This window comes from Pelophylax lessonae (genome assembly GCF_965119305.1).
Source record: "Pelophylax lessonae genome assembly, chromosome: 1".
NCBI classification, from domain to species: Eukaryota; Metazoa; Chordata; class Amphibia; order Anura; family Ranidae; genus Pelophylax; species Pelophylax lessonae.
The window spans coordinates 351,309,308-351,335,081 of record NC_138768.1 but is presented as its reverse complement, the minus strand read 5'-3'; the positions used below and the strand labels follow the sequence as shown (position 1 = coordinate 351,335,081).

Sequence of the window (25,774 nt, the reverse complement as noted above, 5' to 3'; positions counted from 1 at the left end):
CCCCGAAAGCACAGAGAAGATGCGCCCTGGACGAAAGTTGCTATTCTGGCCGGCACCATGTACCAGCGGAGCAACACTTTATAATTCGCTTCTACGATGGAGGTGTTGATCAGTGACCTGGAGGCCTCCTGAGCCATAACATGCCAGTCCGCCAGCTCAAAGGTGTCCTGGATGTCGGTTTCCCAACGGAGCATATAAGGAAGTTTTATAGGTGAGTCAGTTAACACGTTATAAACCATGGAAATGTAGCCCCGTAATTTATCAAAGTTGCGGCATAAATACTCTACAGGCGTCATTGTGGTCAGGTCTGAGAGGCGAGACAGTGTACGTACATAGTGGTCAATCTGAGTGTACCTAAAATATTCGGACCGAGGCAAAGCGTATTTGTCAACCAGCTGCTGTCGTTTAAGGAAACCTCTATGGTCGCATAGATCTGCTATGCGGATGAGACCCTTATTCGTCCACCATTGAAAGGACCTGGGGGAGAGACCCGGGGGGAACCCGCTATTATTGAGAATGGGGGCCATGGGGGTGTGGGGGGATCGAAAGGCATGTGTTCTAGACAAACGATCCCAGATGGCTAAAGAGTGGGATAAAGCTGGACACAGAATGGGGGGGCGATCTCTAGGTGGCAACCACATAACATGGGAGACCACCCCATCCGGTATACAACCTGCTTCCACTCTCATCCAGGCCGTAGGGGACTGATGGGAGTGGTACTGTATTAATTGGGCCATTTGGGCTGCGTGATAATATTTCATCAGGTCCGGTACCCCAAGACCTCCCCTGGTTTTGGGGGTATATAGCGTCTTCTTATTCACCCTAGGTCTCTTGTTCCCCCAGATAAATGAGAGGATTTGGCTCTGAAACTTAAGCACATCTGTCCTGCGCAGAGCTACCGGCAGTGTACGAAATAAATATAGTACCCTCGGAAGGACGTTCATTTTGATCGAATGCAGTCTACCAAACCATGAAGGGGGATGTAATGACCACCTTCCCATGTCCTCCCTCAACCGAGCAAACAAGGGTGGATAATTTTTAGCGTACAAAGTGTGCAGGGTTGGGGTTAGATTAATTCCCAAATAAGGGAGAGAGTCTGAGCACCAGGTAAATTTGAAGGAGTTTCGTAGCGACACCACCGTCCCAACTTCCAGAGAAAGATTCATAGCCTGTGACTTATTCTGATTAACACGCAACCCCGAGATTCCCGAGAAAGAGTCTAGTAATGCAAACAGATTGGGCAAGGTCGTAAGAGGAGAGGAAACCACTGCCAAAAGATCGTCCGCAAAGAGGACGCATTTATGCACTGTTCCCCCACATACCAAGCCTCGGACATCAGGCGAGGCCCGGATCTTGATCGCGAGTGGTTCTAACGCTAGAACAAAGAGGAGAGGGGACAGGGGGCAACCCTGGCGGGTGCCCCTTCTTATGGGGATAGGTCCCGAGGAGCAACCCTTCAGCCTAAGGGTCGCCTTAGGTGTGCTATATAGGGTCCGGAGCAAAGTGAGAAAGGTGGGGCCGAAGCCGAAGCGAGCCAGAACATCGAACAGGTAATCCCAAGAAAGGGAATCGAAGGCTTTGTGTATATCCAACGAAAGAAGCATACCCCTACGAGGCCCTCCCCCGTCCCAGTTCGACTGAACCGCCGAGATAATGTCCAAGACCCGCCTGGTCTGATCCGAGGTCTGACGACCCGGGACAAACCCGGCCTGGTCAGGGTGTATATACGTAGGCAAGAAAGAGCAAAGTCTGGCTGCCATAACCTTAGCCAAAATTTTTAGGTCAGAATTGATTAAGGAAATCGGGCGATAATTATCGCAAATGCTATGATCCTTACCCGGTTTAGGAAGGACGTGTATATATGCTACATTTTCCTGAGGCGGAAGGGGTTCACCCGACCGAAGTGCATTGAAAAGGGCACATAGGTGAGGGGTCAGGGTTTCCTGGAACTTGCGATAGTACATGCCCGAAAAACCATCGGGCCCCGGGGCCTTGGAGGGATGCAAGCCCTTAATGGCCTGTGCCACCTCCGCCGTCGTGATCGCCTCGTCCATAAGTGTTGCATGAGATTGTGATAGCGACGGCAAATCGAGTTCCGCAAAAAAGGCGTCTGCCTGCCCCCGATCGTAAGCTGTCGGCTCTCGATAGAGCTTAGTATAGAACCTCGTGAATTCGGACGTGAGCAATTCCGGGTTACGTGATAGCGCCCCAGTCCGTAACCGCAACCTAGGAAGGGCAGAAGTAAAGGGACGAGGGACCAATTTCCGCGCCAAAAGCGTGGTCGGCTTGTCTCCCATGGTGTAATATCTATGGCGGGACCAGCGAAGACACTTCTCGGCCTGGGTCGTGAGGCTCAAGTTCAGGGCCAGTCTAGCCGCATCTATTTTATCCCTGAGGTCCACCTGGGGATGCGTCCTCTGCTCCTGGAGCAAAGCCGTCAGGGTCTGTTCTTGCGTTTTTATGGTGCTCTCGCGGTTGCGCTTCAAACGTGCCGCAATTTGAATTAATTTTCCGCGAATCGTGGCCTTGTGAGCCGCCCAAGTAATGGTCGGAGAAGTATCCCCCGTATCATTTTCCTGGAAAAATAGTTTAATGTCTCGCTCCACCTCTTCCAGAACCCCCGGATCAGACAGTAAAGTTGCATTGAGCCGCCATGGGGAGGGTGGGAATATGAACTATTCTTATCATGGATTCTTCCTTTCAGCATGTATCGGCTTGCTCTTACGAGGTACGAGCAAGCAGATACACTAACAGATCTGCAGGAGACCTGCATGGCATCAGCGATCTACTGATCGCTGGTGCAATGCTTTATAGGCTCCTGCAACAAAAAGTAATAAATGCACATTGTTTTGCCTGTAAAAAAAAAATGTGCATTTGTTATTTTTTATCAAAAGGTGAACACATCCTTTTGTCCTTTAAGAGTCTTCTTAGGCGAGGAAGAGCACACTCGCTGAGCACAAGCACCTCTCCATACAATCTAAATACTGCATGTAACATAGTGCAGCAAGTATTCACCCTTAAAGAGTTAACTATTTTAAAAATATTTCTGGATTATTTTAAATTCAAATTTACACAAAAGAGGTTTCACTGTTTTTTTGTCAATTTTAAGTTTATTATAAAAGAAGAGAGAGTTACAGCTTATCCCAGTTAGTTATAATAAAAGATTAAGTGCCGGTTCACAGTATTACGACTTGTCAGGCGACTTGGTCAGCCTGGCAAGTCGCGCACCATCATGGTCCATTGAGTAGTACAGGACCGGTTCTAATAGGAGTGACACAAGTCGCTCCGACTTAGAAAAAGGGTCCTGTACTACTTCGGGGCGACCTGGAGCCACTTGCATAGACATTCATTTTATGCGGTCCACGCGACTTCACAGGTCGCCCCCTAAGTCGGAGCGACGTAGTGTGAACCGGCACTTACTGTCCAAAACACTGCTAAAGAAAAAAAAAAAAAAAAACGATTAACTTTTACAAATAGGTTAAGTATTCTACAGCCGTGGCAAAATGTTTTGAGAATGAGACAAATATTAATTTTCACAAAGTCGGCTTCCTTTGTTTTGTTTTTTTTGCATATTCTCCAGAATGTTACGAAGAGTGATCAGATTATTGCAAAGACCCTCTTTGCCATTAAAATGAACTTAATCCCATAAAAACCATTTCCACTGCATTTGTGAAAAAGGCTTGAGGGCACCCAAGAAAGTCCAACAAGTGCCAGGACCGTCTCCTACAGTTGATTCAGCTGTGGGATCGGGACACCCCCTGTGCAGAGATTGCTCAGGAATGGCAGCAGGCAGGTGTGAGGGCATCTGCACGTACAGTGAGGAGAAGAATTTTGGAGGATGGCCTGGTGTCAAGAAAGGCAGCAAAGCCATTTCTCTCAAAGAAAAACATCAGGGACAGACTGATATTCTGCAAAAGGTACAGGGATTGGACTGCTGAAGACTGGAGTAAAGTCATTTTCTCTAATGAATCCCCTTTCTGATTGTTTGGGGCATCTGGAAAAAAAAACCTTGTCTGGAGAAGAAAAGCTGATTGCTACAATCAGTCCTGTATCATGCCAACAGTAAAACATCCTTAGACCATTCATGTGTGGGGTTGCCACTCACGATTTTGCCTAAGAACACAGCCATGAATAAAGAATGGTGCAAAAACATCCTCTGAGAGCAACTGCTCTCAACCATACAAGAACAGTTTGGTGATAAACAATGCCTTTTCCAAAATGATAGAGCACCTTGCCATAAGGAACAAATCATAACTAAGTGGCTTTGGGAACAAAACATCAAAATTTCCATGGCGAGAAAATACCCCAGATCTTTATCCTATTGAGGATTTGTGGTCAATCCTCAACAGGCGGGTAAACAAAAAAAACTCCAAGCACTGATTATGCAAGAATGGGCTGCCATAAGTCAGGAAGAGGCCCAGAAGCATGCCAGGGCGAATTGCAGAGGTCTTGAAAAAGAAGGGTCAACACTGCAAATATTCACTCTCTGCAAAAAACTTCATGTAATTGTCAATAAAAGCCTTCGACACTTATGAAATGCTTGTAATTATACTTCAGTATACCATAGTATTATCTGACAAAAAGATCCAAAAAAACTGAAGCAGAAGACTTTGTGAAAATAATATTTGTGTCACTCTCAAAACCTTTGCCCACAGCTGTATGTATAAAGGTTTATTGCCCAAGGTGTACCGTATGAATTTTTTATTCATATATATATATATATATATATAAAATGTACTGGGTGTTGCGATATAGCAGACTGAACCTGTGGTCATAGACAACCTAATGATTTATGAGGCTTGGTTTCAGAATACAATAAGGGTCAATCAATCAGATGACTACATAAAGGATGATCCAGAACCAATTCACTACTAAGATCATAATTTGTCTCTGTCACATCTAAAACCACTTAGTGATTATGAGGATATACAGTAGTTGTATACAATGTGTAACATAAACCTTTGTGTGTCTGAGTGGATGCAGTAATGTACTGGGTGATATTGTCAACAGGGGGTTTCTATCATTTCCATAAAAAAGTCTCGAATTTTTAAATCTATGGACATACAACAGAAATATAAAGGTTTACAGAATCCCTGCTATGTGCACGTTTTCCATTAAACCAGTAAAAGTACAGTGTAAAGCAGTTAAAAGAAGCCATTAAATATAAAATGTATTAAAACTGATTGTTCTGGCTTAGAAAAAGTGTATGTGTGTCGGATTGTCACAGGAACATTAGACTGAAAGCTTTTTTGAGAGGTAAAGACTTATTCAGAAAAAAATACAGTAAAGAAGACAAATCTTAAACTCAACCAATAAAATAAAAAATTGATACACAACAATATAAGCACACCTCATAATGAAGCAAATAACTAGGGCCCTCTAGTGGTAGCTTTTCAGACTAACCATATACGAGCAGTCACTTCTACTGATACCAGAGTAGTAAAAAGTTCGTTTTTAACAGATCAAAAAAAATAAATAAAAAGGATTTTTGTACTCACCGTATAATCCTTTTCTCTGAGTTCATTGACAGACACAGGTCCATATTCTTCACCATAGGATTATGCTGCCCTCTACATGAGTAGGACTAGGCAGACAACACAAAAGCTTGGCAACGCCCCGTGGGCTGTCCTCTCTAGGAGATACTCAGATTTGTAGCAAGCAGTAACAGAAGCATAAAAAAATCCTTAAGAGGGGTGGGTTCTGTGTCTGTCAATGAACTCCGAGATAAGGATTTTACGGTGAGTACAAAAATCCTATTTTCTCTTCTGTTTATTAGACCAAGTGGCTACCGTGCACACCTGCGCCACTAACGCCTGATGACAGAAGGCCCAAGAAGCACTAAATGCCTGAGTAGTATGTGCCATCACATGAAAGGGGGATACCGACCTGTAAGTGAATAAACATGGGTCACTGCAGTCTGATCCATCTGGAAATGGTAGCGGAGGAAGCAGGAGCCCCTTCCGCGGCAAGTCCCAAAGAGCAAGTCTGACCTTCGAAGGGACTCAATGGCTACGAAATAGACCCAAACAGTTCGAACAACATCCAGAGTATGCCAGACAAATACCCTGGGATGAGCCGGCCTGGTGGGACGCAAGGACGGCAGCACAATGTCCTAATTCAAATAGAAATCAGAGTCAATCTTCGAGAGGAACGACGGCTGTGGTTGCAGGACCACCTTATTCCCGTGAACCACCAGATAGGGAGAACGACAAGACAAAGATGCCAACTCTGACACCTGGCGAGCAGAGGAGATAGCCATCAAAAAGCTACCTCATGTGACAGCGTAAGGAAAGGGATCTCCTGTACGTTTTTAAATAGAGGTTTTTGAAAAACCAACAGAACTAGGTTCAAATCCCACGATTGCAGAGGAGACTTACAGGCGGAGTAAAATGACGACCCCTTGAAGGTATATAAGCACCAATTAATGGGAAGCCAAATGTCTCTGAAAAAAAAGACTGCAACGCAGACACTTGGACTTTCATGGTGCTCAAAGCCAGTTTCTGATCAACACCCCATTGAAGAAAGGCCAGAAACTAAGCTACCAAAAAGGAATGAGGATGAACTGCTTGAACCTCACACCAGGAAATGTACGCATCCAATGATAAAGCTTTATAGATGTATATTTCTTCGCCTTCAAAATTGTGGGAATCACCGAGCCAGGCCATCTGTAAAACAGGATGGAAGATTGGTCCCTGAGACAACAGATCGCCGCTGCCCCCCCCCCCCCCCATGGTCAGATGCAAAAGCGCTGCCCACCCCGTCAGTGCCTGAGACACCAGAGCGGATGTCAAACCAGGCCCCAATAAGGCACCAGCCATAGTAAACATGTAAAAGGCCTTAGCGATGCTGCCCACTGGTCAGCCCGATTCTAAAAAGCCGGGGATTCAACCACCGGAAACATGGTTGCCTTAGTCAACCTGGAAATAGGTGAAACCCACCGCTGGTGGGACCATCCACTTCCTCAAAAGTGACTCCTTAAGCGGATACCGGACAGCAAAGCATCTTGGGACCATCAAGGGTCGTATTGGATGCACCCACCACTTATAGACATAATCGTCAAAAAATACTCGATAAGAGAAACCCATAACCGCACAGAACGGCAAGTGGGTGACAGAACAGATATGTCCGCAGCATCCTCCAACATAATGTCCTCCAGCACTGATGAAGTCAGTGTATCTACCAGCACCTCTTTTGCACGGCGCAGCAGCCATGGAGGAATTATCCTCACTGTCTAAGAGGTCAGGCAAACGTAAACTCAGACCCCGTAGGGTGGTCCCACCCGCAGCGACCGAACCAGATGCAGGATCTGAGGAGACAGGAGAGGGGGGGGGCGCATTAGCTGAGCCAATGCCATCCTTACCCCGCACAGGGGGTCAGCAACTCAAGCCCCCCACAGGGGGTGCAACCGGAATCATGAGTGCCTTTTTTAATCTGGAAACCGGAGGGTCCATAACCAGTGGAACAGTCCACTTCTTAAGAAGGGACTCCTCACAAGGGTATCGCCTAGCAAATTGCTTAGGGACCCCAAGGGGACGCTTTTGTCGTCCCCACTCTTTACTGACAATTCTGTTAAAATAGGAGGGGAAAGGGAACACCTTTTCCGCTCTGGATGGTTTGTGTGTGCCAAAAGGGAACTCACACAGCTACAACCAGTGCGTCCACCAGCACCTTTTTGTACTTGGTTGCAAAAGTGGAGGAATTCTCCTCACTATCTGAGGATTCAGGGCGCATTGTCGCAGACCCAGCAGGGTGACCCACATCCACGGGGGCCGAATCAGATTCAGGAGCTGATGAGACAGATGAGGTAGCCCACCCGGTTGCCAGTCACAGAGCACCAACCGATCCCTTAGCAGAGAGGGAGAGGACCCCACCAGACTCACCACCCCGCAAAAACCAGGCACCGCAGCCACCAGGAGAATCTGCACTGCACGAGTGGTGGAAAGGATCCAGAAGTAAGCACCAGGGGATGAGGAGGGGCTCCCACCGCCGAAAATGCAGCCTAGAAGGCTCCAGAGAAATGGCCCCTGCTGTTTTCTATGGCAAATCACCGCAAAATGGCCGCCGGACTACACAAACACGGCCGTCATGCAATGCAGCACAAGACTACAACAAAATGGCGGCACCACGAGGCTCCCAGGGACCCAGGAGGAACCCCTAGGCCTCAAGTGCAGGCCCAAGCAGGACAGGGGTCCCTGGCAAGAGCCCCAACCAAGTACAGCCCCCCTCCCCCCACAGCTGATTTTCCGGTCGCTGACGGTGCATCCCCCCCTCCCCCTTCGCCAGCATAGCGCCCTGCCCCCACCCCGGGAGGTGGACCAGACCACCCACACAGCCCCAGCATAAGTCGGGGGGCAAGGATGGGGGGACAGATAAGTGGGGAGGCAAAGATGGGGGGACAGATAAGGGGGGGTGCCTGACGGGAAGGGGGGGAACCCTGCCTGTTTTTGGAGGGGCCCACGTCCACCTCAAAACCCTCCAGGGGGAGAGGGGGGACAGCTACTCACCATACCAGGAACCAGGCAGGCACCACTCCAGACAGAACCCCTTGCATTCTAAATGGGGGGCTATCGGTCAGGAGGAACTCTGTGACTCGAGCCGAGACCCGGTCGTATGCGATCTTGATAGGCGTTTAACTCGCAGGCCAGCCCCCATCCCAATGGGCTATATTGCGGCCAACCCAGCGCTGAGCTGAGGTCTGCGTGCACTTACGGCACTTTTCCACTGCAAGTACCGGCTCGGCTCTACTCGGCCCTGCTTGGCCCGGTTTGCTTTTCCACTGATGGTACCGCATGGTACGGTGTTGGAACGGTTCGGTACGGTATAGGTTTGCTTTTCCACTAAAGTAGTACTAAAGTTAAGTGGGTGGGATAACAATGGGGTGGGTGGGATTATCTGACCAATCAGTGGCTAGTAGTGACTGCATGCAAAGGATTGTGGGATATGGTACCAGTTTGGTACCTGTTGGAACCACAATCGAGTAGGTACTGTTTTTTCAGAGCCGTACCGTACCGTTCGGTTCCATGCAGTGGAAAAGCAAACCTATACCGTACCGTACCGAACCGTTCCGACCCTATACCATGCGGTACCAGCAGTGGAAAAGCACAAAAGCGTGCCGAACCGTTACGGTTCCATGCAGTGGAAAAGCGCCATTACTGGCCAGACTGGGGAGACCACTGGATCTAGATTATGCAGCCCATTGCCCAGTCTGGCAGTTGATTGTAGATCTCACAGGAAAAAAACCAGGAGAAATAATCTATCTAAAAAGAAAAAAAATTGCCAGGACCAGAGATCCCAGCAAGGAACAAAGTCCTTACTCCTGACTAGGCAGAAAAAAAAACTGAATACCTCTGGCAGAGAGAGGGAGTATACCCCCTGGGACTGCCCATAGGCATAGCCAGACTTTTTTTCTGCCGAGTGCCCTACTCCTGTATAACCCAATGGTTAAGAAGATCAGGAGCTGTGTCCGTCAATGAACGAAAGAGAAATGCAAATTTATGCAACACAGCAAAGTGAGAAAGCCAAAAATCAATCTTCAGCTTGGAAAAGCATTTTCAACATTTTTTCACAATTTTCACATGTAAAATAAAATGTGTTTCGTGGCTTTAAACTGCCACTTCCTCAGTTCAGGGTGATAACATTGATGTAGGGTTTGAAAGAATTACGTGTGGATTCCTTGGGGCCAGGTGATCCACCCTACATCAATGTTATAACCATGAACTGAAAGAAGTGGCAATTAAGCCTTAAAACATATTTAATTGGTGAAATAAAGAAATTAGATGTTTCAATAAAGTAGACGACTCCTACCCATTCTTGGACAAACCAGGCTGGGAGCACTTGCCAATCAGACCACTGTCAGGCTGTTTTTCCACAGACTCCTCATCTTGCACTTTCTGATTCCCTATACCTACCCAAGAACCCCCGTAAAGAACCCAGGATTTGAAAATAGAGGGACATTGAGACTACCCTGACCCTGTATGGAGACAGGTTTTCTCTGGTACGTTTGGAAGGCTGCATGTTTCCCGTCCCTTTGGGTGATCGTAGCCTCAACAGATGTAAGTCAATGTTTAACCTTCCTCCTCGTACTATGGAACTACTCTCTATGGATTTGACCCCTTTTGAAGCAATTCATCATTTTTTTTTAGATACAGTAATCCACCACAGTATAAAGGTTCGCCCACCTCCCTCCCTTTTCTTTTTCGGTGGACACCCTTAGCTATACCAGAGACCCCTGGCCAACTTTTCAGGACTGAATTTTTCTGGACACATTTGACCACCATATCTTAGACCTTTTTCACAGGCTTGTTATGCAGAACAACTGATGTGCACGCTGGAACCCAGGGAGTGGGAGACACTAGTGATCTACGTTTATTATTTTTACTTTTACAAATTAACTTCTTAGTATGGACATGTTATGCATTAGGCCCTAAACCAGGCATTGCAGTGAAAAGATACACTAGCCAAATAGGCAGGTCAACTGTTAACACTTCTTTTAATTCTACTACTCCTTACCTTGTACTTTCCCTGGTCACAGCCACACAGTGTGCTTTCCATTGTGTAACTTCTCTGGACTCCCAGCTCTCTCCACACCACTACACGGGCTGTAGATTCCTTGGATTTCTCAACCACAAAACTACAGCTGTTCATGCAAAATGTTGGAGCAATCTGGCTCAGAACTTTAGGGAGAGTCTGAAAAAAGAGAAAATTCACAGATAATATCAAGAATACAATAGTGTACATTTACACCCCGTTCCCGCTAAATGAGGCTTTAAAATTGCACTACTCCAGCGCGATTTAAAGCCACTGGTCAGTGCGATTTCATGTGGGACTTACCAACATTTGTGCGATTTCACGTACAGATGTCAATGCAAGTCGCACATGAAATCACCAAAAATAGTGCAGGAACCTCCTTTTTCAAATCGATGTAAGTCAGAGTTGCACCAATTTGAATGGTTCCTTAGGCACAAATAGGGTGTGACTAAACTCAAATTGCATGACAAGTCGCCCCAATGTGAATTGGGGCCTAAACATTTCTATATAGAAACAAGGTTTTTTTCATCAGAATAATAGATTTTCAAATATACAGTATGTTCAATAATTTCCAGAAGTCAAGAAAAACTGCTGTCTGTTTAATAATTTGCTGCAAACAAGAAATGTACCCATGAAAATCTAACCTTTGCTGTGACATACACAGGTAATATCATAGATTACTGGCCTGAATAGTAAAAGAAGAAAAAGTGCAGCTTTTGTAAGAAAAGATGGCATCTAAATGGATGTCATGGCTAACCATTTAATGTTATTACTATTCACCCACATGAGTAGTAGCCGTAACTGACCAACCCCATCACAACGCCTTACATTACACTCAGATACAATGATGAGGGGAGTGTCCCTGATAAAACGTAATAACTGCTGCTCTCTGCATCAATGAAACCTGTCCAGCTGGAAGAGAACTAGACAGGCAAGTATGGAAAAAAAAAAAAGGAGAGAGAGCAATAGTGGAGACTTAACAGCCACCTGGCAACCACTGGTTCAAAAGAAATGCGAAACAGAACCTAGGCTGTGGAGTGCAAACTTTAGGGGCTCTATAAGCCCCAGAACTTGATTTTAACAGGGGCATAAGCTCAGGAAGGGAAAGAGGGAATCCAAGGAAGTTTACCGCTGCTGACTGAAACAGGAGGACTACTGTATCTTATGAGGGCCCCCCAAAAGGGAATCCCGCTTTTTAAAAGGATTTAGCTTGGGATGGCCATAAGGTTCTGTAAGAGTCCCAGCAGGTGAGAAGAAGAGTCCTCTGTAGTAGAAGGTTGCACAAGGAGTGAAAAGTGTTTAGGAGGCAGAAAGAGATGGGTTGACCAGGACCTACAAAACTCTAATTAAAATACCATAAGTATGGCCAGCTCCAGGTATGTAAAGAATGATGGAGGAGTAGGGAATTCAGGATGAGGTTTTCTATTAGCCCGCTAGGTGGAGCGGTTTTACCAAAAGGTTTACAAGCAGGGGAATCAACCTGCCTGAATGAGAATGTAAAGGGAGGCACCCAATGCAAGGATGGAATGTGCTGAATATCTGGGTGGTAAGAATAATATGAAATTGCCTGCCCAGGCTGTTGTGCATCCAAAGACTAAGAATGCTGGCTGAGCATGGCACACAGGTGCCACAGCTGCTATGGTCCATAGGGAGAGGGGGAAGGGGAACACATTAAGAAATCCTGGGAACAGGGCGATTGCAACCGTTTCGGATACTATTTGGCAATAGGTCACCCTGTACCAATGTACCTTACCCCATAACAGGCAAACTGGCAAACTGCAGCCATAGACGGGATGTGAAAGGGTGCGCTAGAAGCTCAGGACAAGGCCTGAGGGCGAAGACAGGGAGGTCATATCACTGCAAAACAGGGTCGTTTGTCTGGGTTCAAGATTGTGCAACTAACCTCCTTGAGTAGAAGGGATTAGGAACCAGTAGAGCAACAGAAATGTGTAAAAACCCATGGGTAAAAATATATTTTTGGACGAGTAGGAAAGGGCTTTCTACAGAAGGCCTTCTTCTAACAGAATTTTTAAATATATAGGGGCTGTGTAGCACTAGGCATATCTATCCAGAGCCTAGTATGCAAGACTAGTATGTGCTACAAATTTCAGTATGTCAGGCAATCCTATTATTTGGATAGAATTATAATCAAAAGAACATGAGGGAGTAGAGAGCTTGCAGTTCATAGCACCATCGGATTCTAGAAGTGGCAAAAGCTTCTGGAATAAATCAGACACAGCGGCTGTGAATTTAGCCTTAGTCAAACAGGTCAGATTTAAAATGTCTGTAAGGGAGCTGGAGTTATGCGGTTGCAGCAGTGTTAATGTTAGACTTCGCTATGGAGCTACCACTAGTAACCTGAAAGAAACTGGGAGTTTTCTGTGGCCATGCCACAGACTCACCGGTTTCTGTCCCATGTGTTTTAACTTCCAAGTGCTATTGATCCTCCACTGCTAAATGAGGGCCTTCCCCTGTGAGGTACTCACAAAATGGATGTGTATTTAGGGGGTTCACTGTGTCCGGTATGAGAGAGTCACAGTGACCCAGGAGCTAACCGAGTCCCAGTTTCATTACCGAGTCAAATAAGAGGTGAGGTGGCAAACAATCAACTTACGTTGTTGGCTGAATATAGCAGCCAGAAGTGAACAGCCATGAGTCTAATAAGCACTATATGCAATATGGAGGAAAAGGCCAAATTTGAACACTATAATAGCGTAACATATTACAGTGAAGTTAGGAAAAACAAAAACAGTGCAAGTCGCTGTACAAGTAGTGCCCGTAGAGCTGCTTGTGTGCATAGCACTGCAGTACGTGTTGTAAGATAAGGATGTAGTGCCATTTCCATCATGCCTAGCTATGTCTGTGAATGTCAGATTTTTACAATGCCTCATGGTATGTGTAGTTTTGCAACAGCTGGGGGGCCGTAGTTTGGACACCCCTGATGTAGTGTATACTGCAGAGCCATCAAAACGTGTAAGCCAGGAACCAGTATTTAAAAGGGGACAGGAAAAACCTGTCTTACCTTGTGCATGTCACTGGTCCCAACATGGTGGGCATACCCTTTAAAGGATTAAAGAAAAAACATGGATTTGAGGGAATTTTAAAGAGTGTAAGAATTACAAGCTTATATATGCAATATCACAGATTAAAACTAGCCCTAGTAGGCGAAACACGTTCGGAATACATAATGGTATATTGCTGCACAAACGACCATGTAACAAATGTGTATATATTTTAATATGAATGGTTTTTAATTTTGTAAATCAATAAATGGTGAAGTTTTAATCTGTGAGGTTTCATATTTATATATATATATATATATATATATATATATATATATATATATATATATATATATATATATATATATATATATATTATATACACTGAACAAAATTATAAAAAACGCAACACTTTTTGGTTTTGCCCCCATTTTTAATGAGCTGAACTCAAAGATCTAAGACTTTTTCTATGTATACAAAAAGGCCTATTTCTCTGAAAAATTGTTCACAAATCTGTCTAAATCTGTGTTAGTGAGCACTTCTTCTTTGCCGAGATAATTCATCCACCTCACAGGTGTGGCATATGAAGATGCTGATTAGACAGCATGATTATTGCACAGGTGTGCCCTAGGCTGGCCACAATAAAAGGCCATTCTAAAATGTGCAGTTTTAACACACAGCTCAATGACATGCTGACTGCAGGAATGTCCACCAGAGCTGTTGCCCGTGAATTGAATGTTCACCAAAAGCCGTCTCCAAAGGCGTTTCAAGGAATTTGTCAGTACATCCAACCGGCCCCACAACTGCAGACCACGTGTAACCACACCAGCCCAGGACCTCCACATTCAGCATCTTCACCTCCAAGATCATCTGAGACCAGCCACCCAGACAGTTGCTGCAACAATCATTTGGCATAACCTAAGAATTTCTGCAAACTGTCAGAAACTTTCTCAGGGAAGCTTATCTGCATGCTTATCGTCCTCATCGGGGTCTCGACCTGACTGCAGTTCGTTGTCGTAACCGACTTGAGTGGGTAAATGCTCACATTCGATGGCGTCTGGCACTTAGGAGAGGTGTTCTCTTCATGGATAATACTCGATTTTCAATGTACAGGGCAGATGGCAGACAGCATGTATGGCGTTTGTGTGGGTGAGCAGTTTGCTGATGTCAACGTTGTGGATCGAGTGGCCCATGGTGGCGGTGGGGTTATGGTATGGGCAGGCGTATGTTAAGGACAACGAACACAGGTGCATTTTATTGATGGCATTTTGAATGCACAGAGATACCATGATTAGACCCTGAGGCCCATTGTTGTGCCATTCATCCACGACAATCATCTCATTATGCAGCAAAATAATGCACAGCCCCATGTTGCAAGGATCTGTACGCAATTCCTCGTTTGCTTTCTCAATAAAAATTATATTTTTTATATTACATGCTTTTAGCATATATTGTCCCATGTTGGCACCCTGTTAAAAAAGTCCCCCATATACGCCCTCCCCAATTCCCTTTCCTTCTACGCAATTCCTGGAAGCTGAAAACATCCCAGTTCTTGCATGGCCAGCATTCTCACCAGACATGTCACCTATTGAGCAGGTTTTGGATGCTCTGGATCGGCCTATACAGCATGTGCCAGGTCCTGCCAATATCCAGCAACTTTGCACAGCCATTGAAGAGGAGTGGACCAACATTTCACAATCCACAATTAACAACCTGATCATCTCAATGCAAAAGGAGATTTGTTGCACTGCGTGAGGCAAATGCTGGTCACACCAGATACTGACTGTTCTTTGGACCCACCCCACGGACCCTCCCAATACAGTAAAACTGCACATTTTAGAGTGGCCTTTTATTGTGGCCAGCCTAAGGCACACCTGTGCAATAATCATGCTGTCTAATCAGCATCTTGATATGCCACACCTGTGAGGTGGATGGATTATCTAAGCAAAGGAGAAGTGTTCCCTAACACAGATTTAGACAGATTTGTGAATATTTGAGAGAAATAGGCCTTTTGTGTACATAGAAAAAGTCTTAGATCTTTTGTTTTTGCCCCCATTTTTCATGAGCTGAAATCAAAGTGTTGCATTTAGAATTTTGTTCAGTGTATATATATATATATATATATATATATATATATATATAGAATTCTTAGCACCCTTTAAAAATCCAACAAATTGATTTTCTTTCTTTTAATATTCATCCAAGGGATGTGGTGCTATAAATAGATGTGTAACTCGCCCACACTATAGAAACTCTTATACCCTCAGAGGAGTCTTCAAGGTCTGGGTGCCATAGGAATGGACCACAGCCTTGCACCTGTGGTCTTGAACCATGGCATCCCGCAGTCAACTACACTTGCACTACATGCCAACGTGAGTGCTGAATGCAGGATCCAGTGCTCAAAGCATACATTAAAGGGCAGCCAGTTGGGGTCTGGGTAAGGTGTGCTCGAGCCATCAATGCAGTAAGCATCCATCACCTAAAGACACTAGCAAAAAAACGGATACCCCATGGAAAGGGGAAGGTCTTAAATGGAGACACTAGGTGATGGACCCAGCAAAACATTTGCCAGATCATCTAAATGTAGAGGCATACAACCCATGGTCTAGGAGTTGATTCTAGTGTCCTGTACTGATAAACAAATGTTTTAGGCAGAAAGATAATTTCGCAGCTTTATAAAATTGTAAGTGACCATTTATAAATGCAAATGGGACTGATTCCCTAACATTTAATGTTTTCATAAATAGATTCTTATCTACAGAATATTAAGTGTTTTTGCACCTTAAATTACCTCTAGAGGTACAGGTTTTTCTAGTACACTAAAGTTGTACGTGTCTAGAACTAATATATAGCCAAACCAGACAAATAATGTTCTTTCATCTGTAACAAATTGTTTGAAATATAGTGAAATGCTCCACCCAATATACAGTATCTCTCAAAAGTAAGTACAACCCTCACATTTTTGTAAATATTTTATTATATCTTTTCATGTGACAACACTGAATAAATGACACTTTGCTACAATGTAAAGCAGTGAGTGTACAGTTTGTATAACAGTGTAAATTTGCTGTCCCCTCAAAATAACAACACACAGCCATTATTTTCTAAACCGCTGGCAACAAAAGTGAGTACACCCCTAAGTGAAAATCTCCAAATTGGGCCCAATTAACCATTTTCCCTCCCTGGTGTCATGTGATTCCTTAGTACAACAAGGTCTCAGCTGTGAATGGGGAGCATGTATGTTAAATTTGGTGTTATCGCTCTCACTCTCTCATACTGGTCACTGAAAGTTCAACATGGCACCTCATGGCAAAGAACTCTCTGAGGATCTGAAAAAAAGAATTGATGCTCTACATAAAGGTGTGTAGGCTTTAAGAAGATTGCCAAGAAGCTGAAACTGAGCTGCAGCATGGTGGCCAAGACCATACAGCGGTTTAACAGGACAGGTTCCACTCAGAAAAGGCCTCAACGTGGTCAACCAAAGAAGTTCAGTGCACATGCTCAGCATCATATCCAGAGGTTGTCATTTGGAAATAGACGTATGAGTGGTGCCAGCATTGCTGCAGAGGTTGAAGGGGTGAGGGGTCAGCCTGTCAGTGCCCAGACCATATGCCGCACACTGCATCAAATTGGTTTGCATGGCTGTCGTCCCAGAAGGAAGCCTCTTCTAAATATGATGCACAAGAAAGCCCGCAGTTTGCTGAAGACAAGCAGACTTAAGGACATGGATTAATGGAACCATGCCCTGTGGTCTGATGAGACCAAGATAAACTTATTTGGTTCAGATGATTAAGTGTGCGTGGCGGCAACCAGATGAGGAGTACAAAGACAAGTGTGTCTTGCCTACAGTCAAGCATGGTGGTGGGAGTATCATGGTTTGGGGCTGCATGAGTCCTCCCGGCACTGGGGAGCTACAGTTCATTGAGGGAAGCATGAATGTCAACATGTACTGTGACTTACTGAAGCAGAGCATGATCCCTTCCCTTCGGAGACTGGGCTTCAGAGCAGTAATCCAACATGATAACGACCTCCAAGATGACCACTACCTTGCTAAAGAAGCTGAGGGTAAAGGTGATGGACTGGTCAAGCATGTCTCCAAACCTAAACCCTATTAAGGATCTGTGGGGCATCCTCAAAAAGAAGGTGGAGGAGCGCAAGGTCTCCAACATCCACCAGCTCTGTGATGTCGTCATGGAGGAGTGGAAGAGGACTCCAGTAGCAACCTGTGAAGCTCTGGTAAACTCCATAACCAAGAGGGTTAAGGCAGTGCTGGAAAAGAATGGTGACCACACAAAATATTTACACTTTGGACCCAATTTTGACATTTTCACATAGGGGTGTACTCACTTTTGTTGCAAACGGTTGAGGCATTAATGGCTGTGTGTTAAGTTATTTTGAGGGGACAGCAAATTTACACTGTTATCACTACTTTACATTGTAGCAAAGTGTCATTTCTTCAGTGTTGTCACATGAAATGATATAATAAAATATTTACAAATATGTGAGGGGTGTACTCACTTTTGTGAGACATGGTATGTTGAGTGCACAAAACATGCAACTATCCAAAAATATAGCTGTGCAAATAAAAATGGAATACAAACACATACATAGATACTTTTCTCATACAATGTGCAAAAATAATGCAGCATAAATGTGAATAAACCTTTTTCCTAATATATGCATACTATTTCAATGCAATGTAAAACATATGCGAAAAATTACATTACAGTAATCAAACTCTGCCAAGTTGAGCCAAGAAACAGTCCCAACAGGTGACACAAAGAACACCAGACTTCTATGAAAAACCAATCGCCACCATGAAACCAGTGAATCCGCAATCTTGTGAGGACTTTCAAACACACCACCAAGGTCACCTTTAAAAAAAAAAGGTCTGGACAAACACAACGTGCCAGATGGACATTGTTTTGCTGACGTCATCACGCCGAGTGGGCCCATGACAGAACTGTGGAATATTCTTAGACAGTAACCATTTCAGAATTAGACTTGTTTATATGTACTATATATATATATATATATATATATATATATATATATATACACACACACACACACACACACACAGTATATGCTGGCATATTGATTTTTATTTTATTTGGGTTTTAATAAAATGTAGTATTGTTGCACTTCATAGTCTCCTTTATGTTCTTATATGAGTGCATGAGTTCCATGGAGGAAGAGTTTTGCCATGAGTGGAAGTCTGTAAACCCTGCTTCTTAAAGCGATATTAGACCTCTTATGCAGTTGTGAAGTTCATCACAAAAGGTGAGGACACAGCCAATATTGCGTCTGGGTGTTGTGTGTGAAGGTTCTCACAAGATTATGGATTTACTGGTTTCATGTTGGCAATTGTCTAAATTGTCTAGGGTTATCTTTGTGTCACTTATTGGGACTATTTCTTGGATCAATTTAGCGCAGTTTATGATAAAGTACTTTAACTGTTTATTGCATTGGATTAGTGTGCATATTTCTTTAGAAAACTATTTATTCACATTTCTGATGAATTGTTTTTGCACATTGTATGAGAACAATATCTATTTATGCATTTGCATTCTAATTTTGTTTTCACAATTATATTTTTGGATAGTTGCATGTTTTGTGCACTCTTTATACAGTATATTAGGTGGAGTGCTTCACTATATTTCATCTGTATATGTACCACTGATGTGCTTTGACTACACATTTTTAGTAGGAGCTGCTTCTGATAGTTGTTTATGCAAATAAATATATTAAGGGTAGCGTGGGGATATATATTTTTTTATTTCAGACTGCTTTCTTGGACTTAGCTAAGCCCAATATCATATAAAATGTATGTACTCACCCTATAGCTACTGTCTTCCGCCATATCACAAGAAGCTGCACTAGCATTTGTGTGCCATACGGTCTCCTTAATACTGCAGCCATACATGAAGACATTTTTCTTACGAGAATGCCCATGGTAATCACAGTAAACCTAAAGGGTAAAGGAGAAAAATTAACGGACTTATCAACCATAATATACTTGCAAAGAACATGGAACAAACTCTACAGAATACCTAATGATAGGTCTATTTTTTCTGAGATTTTTTTTTCTGGTAAATAAAAGGAGAGTAGTCCTAACTTGAATGTTGGTAATTGTACTGTTCCTTCTGTGGTTCATGTAGACAGAGTGTACTCTTTCAGTTTTTGCAATCATAAGGAATAGAGAGTAAAGGCTACCAAGGAAATCATCATGTACCAGCACGATTATCTTTTTGATCATATCATATAAAGGTTACATAGGACCATCACTCAAATTATGTAGATTGCATATGCCAGACCCTCCCCTCTCACTTTAACACATTTATTTTTTAGGGCGGCAAGTACCTTTTCTATAGGGTACTTGCTCCTACTTCCTTATACCCACACCTAGGTGAGGATGACATTAGCTGGGTTCACTCCCCCTCCTGCCCATAGTCTCCTGGAATATGTCACACAACCTAGGAGGCTACAGGACAATCTCCACCAATCCACGCATCAGAAGTCACAGCCTGCTTCCAATTTCAAGATGGCAGCTTGGGACCGAAGACAACACTAAGATAAGTCCTGCTAGGCAAGGGTTTAAAACAAGCTCATGGCTGCAGTAGCAGCTATAAGCTTGTTACTGTTTTTTTAAGCTGGCTCGTGGCTGTAAAGCAAAAGTTATCCAGATGGCTTAATGGGGATGGAAGAGACTGCACACCACTTGCTCAAAAGGTGGAAAGCAATGTCAACGCCCTCTGCTTTGAACATATTCTAAGCCACGCCCTTCTTATGCCTTTTGCCCTGCCCACCAGGGGCTTTTTCGGGTGGCTCCCAATCACTCTTACAGAAGTGTCAAATTGCAACTGCCACTGTTTTTTAATGCTTTGGGGTTTAAGCAATTTTATAGCAAAGCATGCAGATCGTAATATGTGGATGACAAATCTACAAATTGCTCCAGCAGGGAAGTGTTTAAAAACCATCAAGCCTATTCATTCACTGTTACTGCATACTGCTATACTTTAAGCAATGCTTTAAATACATGGCCTGCATTTCTAAAAGCATAACAGAGCAAACATAATTGGCATCCGTCTTCTAACACCCTAAGGGCCTGTGTTGAACAACTGGGCTTGTGTCAATGGGCATCAGTTTAACATGAGCTTAAAGACACTTCTGAAATTATTCAAAATTCATTAACAGATGCATTTGACATGCAGCTGACCTCCTCCTGACTTGCTTAAAGCTGGCTTTGCATTTCCATTGATTTGTATTGGAATGCAAAACCTGTTGGATGTGAACAAAGAACCTGTTCACATGAGCTCTTGGTAAACCTGGGATGAATCTTGTTACACATGGATAACGTGTACAAGATGATAGATTAATAAACTAATCCTTCTGCACAGAAGGGCTGAGGTTAGCTCAGCCATCAACGATCTTCACTCTTGTTTGTCCATCCAAAGTTACATGTACTATACAACACCCTAAAACTTACCAAGGGTGCTCGTTTAATTGATGCCAAATACTGTAGTAGGCCTTTGGTGTGGTAAATTGTAGGGTGCAAATCCACATTGGGATTTTGCCACTGCCTGTTCAGATCCTCCCCACTTAAAGAACAACGATGACTGGTGAGAAAATAGAAGAATGGCATAACAAGATTGTCGTTGTTGCAGATCAAAATCAAAAAGCTGAACTTAAAAGTATATAAAGCTGTAAAGCAACCCATTCAGTTAAAAAAAGAAATGCAAGGCAAAACATTTATGTATATATACACACAAGAGAAAAATTATTAATACCCTTTTTTTTTTTTTTTTTTTTTAAAGTGATCATATAATCTCTATTCTCGACTGCATAAGGAGCTTAGAGAGGTGGAGAAGCAACAGTACACTGACCTTCCCCATGAATATCTGTGTGGGGGGGGCATGTCAGCACAATTTTGATCATTGGAAGACAGGTAGGCTTGTTCTCTCAGCACAGCCAGAAAACTGACCATGCTGGAATGGACGTGCTCTCATTTTTAGCGTGGTTAGTTTGAAATAGGAAAGCAGGGGAACTGGCAGGAACACTAGGGATTTCACATAAGAACAGGATACTTTTTAACACCAGTACATGGTACAACATGCACAGGAATATAAAATGTTGGAGAAACATTCTTTAATGTAAATAATTAAATGTACACATACAGTGGAAAAAAATTATTATTTGATCCCCTGCAGATTACAGTCTATTTTTTTTTTTCATAGCACAGAGTTAAGATTTTCTTGTAGTTGGTTACCAGGTTTGCACACATCTCAGGAGGGATTTTGGTCCACTCTTCTTTACAGATCTTCTCCAAATCCTTAAGGTTTCTTGCCTTTTGCTTGGCAATTCAAAGTTTCAGCTCCCTCCATAAATTTTCTATAGGATTAAGTTTTGGAGCCTGGCTGGGCAACTCCATGACCTTAATGTGCTTCTTTTTGAGCCACTCCTTTGTTGCCTTGGCGGTATATTTTGGGTCATTGTCATGCTTAAAGATCCATCCACGACCCATCTTCAGTGTTCTGGCTGAGGGAAGGAGGTTCTCATCCAAGGTTTAACAATACATGGCTCTATCCATTTGCCCTTCAATGCAGCAAAGTGGGCCTGTACCTTTAGCAGAGAAACAGTCTGAAAGCATAATGTTTCCACCTCCATGCTTGACTGTAAGGATGGTGTTCTTAGGATCATAGCCAGCATTTTTCTTCCTCCAAACATGGCAAGTCAAATGCCAAAGAGCCTAATTTTGGTCTCATCTGACCACAGTATTTTCTTACAATGCTTCTCTGAACCATTTAGATGTTCACTGGCAAATTTCAGACAGGCCTGTATGTGTGCCTTCTTAAAAGAGGGGGACCTTGCGAGCGCTGCAGGATTTCAATCCATGGAAGCGTATTGTGTTACCAATGGTTTGTTTGGTGACTGTGGTCCCAACTGCCTTGAGATCATTCACAAGCTCCTCCCGTGTAGTTCTGGGCTGATCCCTCACTTTTCTCATGATCATCCTTACCCTATGAGGTGAAATCATGGAGCTAGTATTTCTTCCATTTGCAAATAATCACTCCAACAGTTTTCTCCTTCTCACAAAGCTTCTTGCTGATGATCTTGTAGCCCATTCCCACCTTGTGCAGGTCTACAATCTTGTCCCTGCTGTCCTTTGACAGCTCTTTGGTCTTGCCTATGATGGTTGGGTTTGAATGGAAGAAAGATTCTGTGGACAGGTGTCTTTTATACACATAATGAGTTGTTGTTAGGAGCACCTTTTTAAAATTGACAGGACTAATCTGTGTACCACATGAGCACATACTGTAGCCAGTCTGTGGTAGCCAGAATAGTTGGTTGGTGGGTGATAAAATACTTATTTTACTCACTGAACTGCAACTCAATTTATAGCATTTAAATCATGTGTCTTTCCAGATTTTTGGTTGATATTCTGTCTCTATCATCTAAAATACACCTATGATAACAATTATAGACCAATCATTTCTTTGTAAGTGGGCAAACTTACAAAATCTGCAGGGGATCAAAAAATTACTTTCCCCACTGTACATACACGCGTGCACACATTTATAACAGTACATTCTCATTTGAAAACAAACATTGGATCTACTAGGGGTAACTCCAAATAGGTAGGCAATCAGAATTCATCTTTCACTGACCTCATTAAGCTGACTACACATTATACAAATTTCTGCCCGTTCCTGAGCAACCATGCATAATTTGCTAAATCATCAGCCACCTCCTGCCTGCCAATTGAAGCAGCTGGGTGGAACATTTCCAGCCAAACAGAGGCTGCATCAAATCAGATGCAGCTGCTGTTTGCGTATACTTACAGGCACCGGCAGCAACTGTCATAATTCAATAGTTGCAGTGAGAGATTCTTCCACCCACACTGTTCAAACCCTTAGGTTGAACAAAAATTGGATTTTTGTCTTACCATAAAATCCTTTTCATTGACGGACACAGCTCCAGAATCTTCTTGACCATTGGGTTATGCTGTCCCTTACAGGAGTAGGACACTAGGCAGGAAAAAGCTTGACCACGCCTATGGGGCAGTCCCAGGGGGTATACTCCCACTTCCTGCTATGGGCATTCAGTTTGGTTGCAAGCAGTGTCAGAAGAAAAATAACCCAACTCAATAGAGGGGTGGGTGGTGTGTCTGTCAATGATCCTTAAAAAATATATATATTTAACAGTAAGACAAAAATCCAATTTTCTCTTTCGTTTATTGACGGACACAGTTCCTTATCTTCTTGACCATTGGGACGTCCCAAAGCAGTGTTAAACATGAGGGGTGGGAAAAAACAGCAGAAGAAATTCCAAAAAAGGCTAAACTTAGCCAACTAGGTAACATGGAGCTCACCCAGGAAAAACTGGAGCTCACCTGAAAAAAATATACACCCTCAAAGAGGACTAGTCCTCTCAAACAGCGGCCTGCAAAACTTTTGGACCAAAAAGCAGTATCTGCAGATGCCAACACATCTATTTTATAACATTTTGTGAAAGTGTGCACAAACAACAAGGTGGCCACCTAGCAAATCTGCACCACTGATGCCTGATGGCAGAAGGCACAGGAGGCACTAGACCCTTGATTGAATAGGCCTGCACTACCCTCTGTCTGATCCATCTGGAAATGGTCGCAGCAGACGCAGTCATCCCCTTGCGAGGTCCATCCATAAGGACAAAAAGTGAGTCAGATTTCCTAAATTACTCGGTTGCCACCAAGTACACCCTGATCGCCCGAACCACATCCAGGGAGTCCAGGGCAATCTCCTAAGGATGCTTAGGCTTAGGACACAAGGAGGGCAACACAAGGTCTTCATTCAGATGGAAACCAGAGACAACCTTAGGAACCACCAAATAAGGTGAATGACAAGACAAAGCAGCCAGCTCCGACACTCTGCGTACAGACGTAATCGCCACCAAGAAAGCTACCATCTCGGCCAATGTAAGCAGAGGAATCTTGCAAATAATTTTCGAAAGGTGGTTTCTGAAGAACCGACAGTACCAAATTGAGATCCCACGGATAATAGAGACCGCACATGTGGAGCTAGGTGGCAAACCCCCCTGAACAAAATGTGCGAACCAAGGAATGCGTAGCCAAAGGACGTTGAAAGAAAATCGCTAAGGCCAAAACCTGGCCCTTGATGGCCTCCACACCTCTTTGGAGGAACGCCAAAATTTGAGCCACCAAAAAGGAACAGGGAGAAAGACCACGCAGTGTACGACTTCCACGTGATGGTAAATCTTGCTAGAGGTAGATTTCCTAGCTTTTAACAACATGGGAAACACTGAGTTAGACAACCCCCTTATCCTTCAGCACCTGGCTTTCAACAGTCAAGCCGTTAAAGTCAGCGACTGTAAAGCAGGATAGAAGATCGGCTCTTGGGCCAATAGGTTTTCTCTGAGACAGAGTAGCCAAGGGACTTCAGTGACCAGCCAAATTAGATCCGCGTATCAAGACCGGTGAGGCCAGTCTGGAGCCACTAGGATGACCGGAATTCCTTCTGCCTCGATCCTTTGCAGAAGTCTCAGCAGAGGTTTCAGAGGGGAAAAGGCGTATATCAGACGATACTGGCCCTAAGGAGCCACCAGTGCATCTTTAGCGTCGGTTAGAGGATCCCGAGACCTTGCCACGAATCTCTGCACCTTCCTGTTGAGGCAAGAGGCCAACAGGTCCACCTCAGGAGTTTCCCACCGGAGACACAGCTGATGAAAGACATCCGGATGAAGTGACCATTCTCCCTGGTCCAAGGCCTGTCGACTGAGGTATTCCGCCCCTGGAATATATACAGCAGAGAGAGCTGAAACTAAATGTTCCGCCCACCTTCGAATGCCGGCTACTTCCCAAGCTGCTAGGACACTTTTTGTGCCCCCTTGGTGATTGACATATGCCTCAGCCGTGGCATTGTCCGATTGAAACCATACCAGACACCCCTGAAGATGAACCCTCCAATGGGCCAGACAAAGTCTGATCACCCGAAGTTCCAGTACATTGATTGGAAGTCCAAACCCCCTGAGCACATTCCATGCCCAAGACACCTCACCACCCAGACAGGATGGCATCCGTGGTGACCACCATCCAGTACAGGGGAAGGATTTTCCCTGTCCAAGAGTCAGAGAACGAAGCCACTAGATAAGGGACCCTTTCGTACCCTGGCTCAGCAGAATCAGATTGTCCAGAGACTGTGGATTCTTGCCCCACTTGGCAAGAATCTCTCTCTGCAGAAGTTTTG

At 44.1% G+C, this 25,774-nt stretch overlaps 1 protein-coding gene across 2 annotated transcripts in view; it reads right to left on the bottom strand.

The window, feature by feature from the left end:
- The window catches only part of AGTPBP1 (ATP/GTP binding carboxypeptidase 1), a 295,080-nt gene that overhangs the window by 52,032 nt on the left and 217,274 nt on the right, over positions 1-25,774 (bottom strand). For both annotated transcript variants that reach the window (XM_082261111.1, XM_082261112.1), the window contains 3 exons: positions 21,019-21,148; positions 19,369-19,500; positions 10,510-10,686 (listed from right to left, as the gene is read on the bottom strand). In XM_082261111.1, the coding sequence (XP_082117237.1) occupies positions 10,510-10,686; positions 19,369-19,500; positions 21,019-21,148 (439 nt within the window). The remainder of the gene's footprint in view (positions 1-10,509; positions 10,687-19,368; positions 19,501-21,018; positions 21,149-25,774) is intronic.